The sequence below is a fragment of the Aphanomyces astaci genome (assembly GCF_000520075.1).
Source record: "Aphanomyces astaci strain APO3 unplaced genomic scaffold supercont1.7, whole genome shotgun sequence".
NCBI lineage: Eukaryota > Oomycota > Saprolegniomycetes > Saprolegniales > Verrucalvaceae > Aphanomyces > Aphanomyces astaci.
Window position 1 is genome coordinate 850,558 of NW_009798270.1, and position 4,717 is coordinate 855,274.

Below are 4,717 nucleotides of genomic sequence, written 5' to 3' on the forward strand. Positions count from 1 at the left end.
CTCTATCCGTAGCACGCTGAAAGTGCTTGTGACACTGTCTCGTCACGGCAGTCGCCGGCCCAACCCGATATCCACGACCCTGTGCCCCAACAACGTCCAGAACTCCGAGTCGTACCACGTGCCTCCGGAACAGTTGACCGAGATTGGCATGGAGCAAATGCGCCTCGCGGGCGAAGAAGTGCGCCGCGAGTACATTGACAACCAAGGGTTTCTCTCAAATTCGATCGGCGGCCCCGAGAACAAGCACTTTGAAACGTACTTTCGATCGGACGCCGCGGACCGGTGTGCCCAAAGCGCGGTTGCGCTCGGGTACGGCCTGTACCCGGACTCGACGGCGCCGGACCAGTACTACCACCAGCCCATTTCCGTGTACATGAACCAGTTGCCGAACGAACACGACTTTGCCGCCCCCAAAGGACCGTGCAAGGCCGTGGCCAATGCGGACATCCACGCGTACTTGGAACCGCGCGCGCTCGAAACCATCCAAGAGCACAAGGCGCTGCTTGAGCAAGTGGGCCAGCTGTGCGGGATCAACGTGTGGGACATCCCGACACTCCCCGACGGCGAAGACCTTGTGACTGGGATCAAGGACATTGCCGACACGTTCACGTTCGACGCGCAGCAAGGTCTGCGCCGTCTCAAGGGTCTCACGGCGGAACAGCAGACAGAAATCGAAGGGCTGGCTTTCCAGCACCTCATGGAGCGGTACTTCTCGACGGACCGCGAGGTCACGTACTGGGTGGGCGGGTTCCCGACGTTGCTCCTGAAGAATCTGCAGCTGCCGACACCCGAGAAGAAGGAAGCGTTCAAGTATTACTCGTACCACGGCCACCGCGAGTTGTTGCATGGGATGGGGCAGCTCTTGGGGTGGACGTTCGACTTTGCCGGGCAGCCGCGCGCACTCAACACGTCGGCGCTGGACCCGGCCACGACGCTGTTCTTTGAGCTGCACCAGACCAACAGCTCGACGGAATTGCTGTTTGTGCGCACGTTCGTGTGGTCGCCTCGCGTCCGTCGCACGGGGGTGAAACTGGCCAAGTGCTCGGCGGTCGACTGTCCGTTGGCCGAGTTCACGAGCATCATCCAACGCCACATCGACGCCACGGGCCCGTGGGAGCAGATCTGCAACTACCACGCAGCCACGTTCGCCCCCGTGCTCCACCCGACGACGTCCCCCGTCACCCCAGTCACCACCACCACTGCCAAGCCAGTTGAAGCCACAATACCAGCTGAGACGAAGCCAGAGACCACCATCACTGCGTCCCCAACGACAACGGCTACGCCAGCCATCATAACCACCACACCGAAGGCAGTTGAAGCCACAAAGCCAGTCGAGACGAAGGTAGTGACCACCACCACTACCACCGCATCCCCAACGACGACAGCTACGCCAGCCCCAGTCACCACCGCTGCAAAGTCAGTTGAAGGCACAAAGCCAGCAGAGGCGAAGCCAGTGACGACCACCGCGTCCCCAACGACGACAGCTACGCCAGCTCTAGTCACCACCACAGCCAAGCCCGTTGAAGTAAAGATGTTGGAAAGTACGACTACCACGCCAAAGGTTGGGACGACGGCAAAGCCAGTTGTGATGCCTGCCAACCCGGTGGAGACTACGGCACCAAAGCCAGCGGAGGTAGCTACGACAACCGACCAACCGTCGATATCCAAACCTGGGATCTCTACTACTATCGAGCAACTTGAGTCGGTTCAACCCAATCAACCTACTAAGAAAGTGCAGTCGGAGCCAACGACCGTCCCCACAATCCTTGCCATTGACGTGGCAATCACCCCTCAACCTCTGCTCCGGCTGAACCAAAAAATGAACCTGCCCCCCCTGACACTCTTCGAAGGCATCGGGTGGGTTTCGTACCTTGCGGTGGCCGCTGTGCTCGTCTATTTTGCTGCCAAGCGGTACAAGCGTCGCAACCAAACGGGCTACCACCGACTGGATTAACTAAATATAGAAAACGTTGCCTTACTTCATGTCAAAGCATTATGTTCACCAAGGAAGTGTACAGGATAGATAGATGCGTCACCATCTATAAAGTCCCCATAAAGTTCACACCTACTCTCCCCCCCCCTTCCCCCGACAGGACTACTTAGCAGTATCTGACAAGCTAGAGCTAATAAAACCTACTACTGTAGTAAAACGAGCGTTCATTCCCGTGTCTTGGATGAATTGAAAGTAGATCAAACCGTTGAATGATGGACTCTTGGAACTTGAAATGTAACCGAGATGGTATATTCATCAACTTTATTGAAGCTTAGTCCAGGCGACGATAGCCCGTTTGGTTGCGACGGGTGAACCGTCTCACCACCACAATCACTACAACTGCGGCGACCGCAACGCAAGCCACCCACCCAACGCCTTCGAAGGCTCTCAAGGGAGGCAAGTCGTCCCCAGAACTGAACCTTGCCAAGAGGCGCGCTGGGGGTTGGGGGGTTGCACTGGGCACGGGCACCACGATGGTTGCCGTGGGTTGCCACGCACGCTCCACCTCTTGCTCGGGTTTTGAAGTGGTGGGCACTACAGGAGTTGACTGTACGAGTTTGGTTGTAGCTGCCTCCGTTGGCTTTGGTGTCATAGTCTCCTCCGGGTTGACAGTCGTCGCAACTGGCTTTGCCGTCGTCCCAACCTTTGGCGTGGCAGTCGTGCTTTCCAAGGCCTTTACTTCCACGGGTTTGGCTGTGGTGGTGACTGGGGCTGGCGTAGCTGTCGTCGTTGGGGATGCGGTGGTAGTGGTGGTGGTCACTACCTTCGTCTCGACTGGCTTTGTGGCTTCAACTGCCTTCGGTGTGGTGGTTATGATGGCTGGCGTAGCCGTTGTCGTTGGGGACGCAGTGATGGTGGTCTCTGGCTTCGTCTCAGCTGGTATTGTGGCTTCAACTGGCTTGGCAGTGGTGGTGGTGACTGGGGTGACGGGGGACGTCGTCGGGTGGAGCACGGGGGCGAACGTGGCTGCGTGGTAGTTGCAGATCTGCTCCCACGGGCCCGTGGCGTCGATGTGGCGTTGGATGATGCTCGTGAACTCGGCCAACGGACAGTCGACCGCCGAGCACTTGGCCAGTTTCACCCCCGTGCGACGGACGCGAGGCGACCACACGAACGTGCGCACAAACAGCAATTCCGTCGAGCTGTTGGTCTGGTGCAGCTCAAAGAACAGCGTCGTGGCCGGGTCCAGCGCCGACGTGTTGAGTGCGCGCGGCTGCCCGGCAAAGTCGAACGTCCACCCCAAGAGCTGCCCCATCCCATGCAACAACTCGCGGTGGCCGTGGTACGAGTAATACTTGAACGCTTCCTTCTTCTCGGGTGTCGGCAGCTGCAGATTCTTCAGGAGCAACGTCGGGAACCCGCCCACCCAGTACGTGACCTCGCGGTCCGTCGAGAAGTACCGCTCCATGAGGTGCTGGAAAGCCAGCCCTTCGATTTCTGTCTGCTGTTCCGCCGTGAGACCCTTGAGACGGCGCAGACCTTGCTGCGCGTCGAACGTGAACGTGTCGGCAATGTCCTTGATCCCAGTCACAAGGTCTTCGCCGTCCGGGAGTGTCGGGATGTCCCACACGTTGATCCCGCACAGCTGGCCCACTTGCTCAAGCAGCGCCTTGTGCTCTTGGATGGTTTCGAGCGCGCGCGGTTCCAAGTACGCGTGGATGTCCGCATTGGCCACGGCCTTGCACGGTCCTTTGGGGGCGGCAAAGTCGTGTTCGTTCGGCAACTGGTTCATGTACACGGAAATGGGCTGGTGGTAGTACTGGTCCGGCGCCGTCGAGTCCGGGTACAGGCCGTACCCGAGCGCAACCGCGCTTTGGGCACACCGGTCCGCGGCGTCCGATCGAAAGTACGTTTCAAAGTGCTTGTTCTCGGGGCCGCCGATCGAATTTGAGAGAAACCCTTGGTTGTCAATGTACTCGCGGCGCACTTCTTCGCCCGCGAGGCGCATTTGCTCCATGCCAATCTCGGTCAACTGTTCCGGAGGCACGTGGTACGACTCGGAGTTCTGGACGTTGTTGGGGCACAGGGTCGTGGATATCGGGTTGGGCCGGCGACTGCCGTGACGAGACAGTGTCACAAGCACTTTCAGCGTGCTACGGATAGAGAATACGTTGTGGTTATGATGCTGACATAAGTGGATTGAGACGAGAGCGGTCTACCTGTCGGCAGCGGGGTGAGGAGGCTTGGGAGTTGAGTTGATGTCATCACCGTGAGCATGGTGATACGGCTTTGCTTCACCATTTAGACTGTACTGCTTCTTGTCTCCGCCATGACCATGGTGGTTATGGTGGCCGCCTTGCTTTTGATGCTTCTTGGACAAGTCGAATGCTTCAGACATGTTGAAGGCAAACACCGAAATGACGGGTTCCAAAAACATTCGAAAGATCGAATCCACTTTTTTCGAACCCCACGATCGGCGAATTTGTGGCTGAAATTCACGTAATTTGGCTTTGTTTTCGTGTATTATTTCAATTATTTTCAACGTTTGATCTTGTAACGAGCAAAAAGAGGACATTCTGCAGTTGTGCCATTATCCACCCGCTGCTTACAGTAAGTTGGCGCCTTCGTTGGCGTGTCCACAGACGAATCCAATCTACTCACTCGTGTTGAACAAAAGTAAAAGTCCAATTTAACAAGGTGCTCGATGATCCATTTTAAGGTTGCACGCGTAATAACCAATCAATTCCTAGAAAGGCCGTTTTTAACCTAACCGCACAAAAATAT

General features: G+C 57.0%; 2 protein-coding genes across 2 annotated transcripts in view; one reads left to right on the forward strand and one right to left on the reverse strand.

The window, feature by feature from the left end:
• Positions 1-1,990, forward strand: part of H257_04219 (hypothetical protein) — a gene marked incomplete at its 5' end in the record, with an annotated part of 2,980 nt that extends 990 nt beyond the window's left edge. Inside the window, one exon of the mRNA XM_009828631.1 lies at positions 24-1,990. Coding sequence (XP_009826933.1) covers positions 24-1,954 — 1,931 coding nt within the window. The 3' untranslated portion in view covers positions 1,955-1,990. The remainder of the gene's footprint in view (positions 1-23) is intronic.
• A 222-nt stretch (positions 1,991-2,212) lies between these two features.
• On the reverse strand, positions 2,213-4,347 carry H257_04220 (hypothetical protein). The gene is made up of 2 exons (XM_009828632.1): positions 4,153-4,347; positions 2,213-4,086 (listed from the first exon to the last, which is right to left on the reverse strand). The coding sequence occupies exons 1-2, from the start codon at positions 4,329-4,331 to the stop codon at positions 2,265-2,267; spliced, it is 2,001 nt and encodes a 666-aa protein (XP_009826934.1). The 5' UTR covers positions 4,332-4,347; the 3' UTR covers positions 2,213-2,264.
• Between the last annotated feature and the right edge of the window lie 370 nt (positions 4,348-4,717).

Coding starts and splice junctions, on each gene's coding strand:
- H257_04220 (XM_009828632.1), bottom strand. CDS start 4,331: ATGTCTGAAGCATTCGACTTGTCCAAGAAGCATCAAAAGCAAGGCGGC. Junction 4,087..4,152: donor CCTCACCCCGCTGCCGACAG/GTAGACCGCTCT, acceptor CTCTATCCGTAG/CACGCTGAAAGTGCTTGTGA.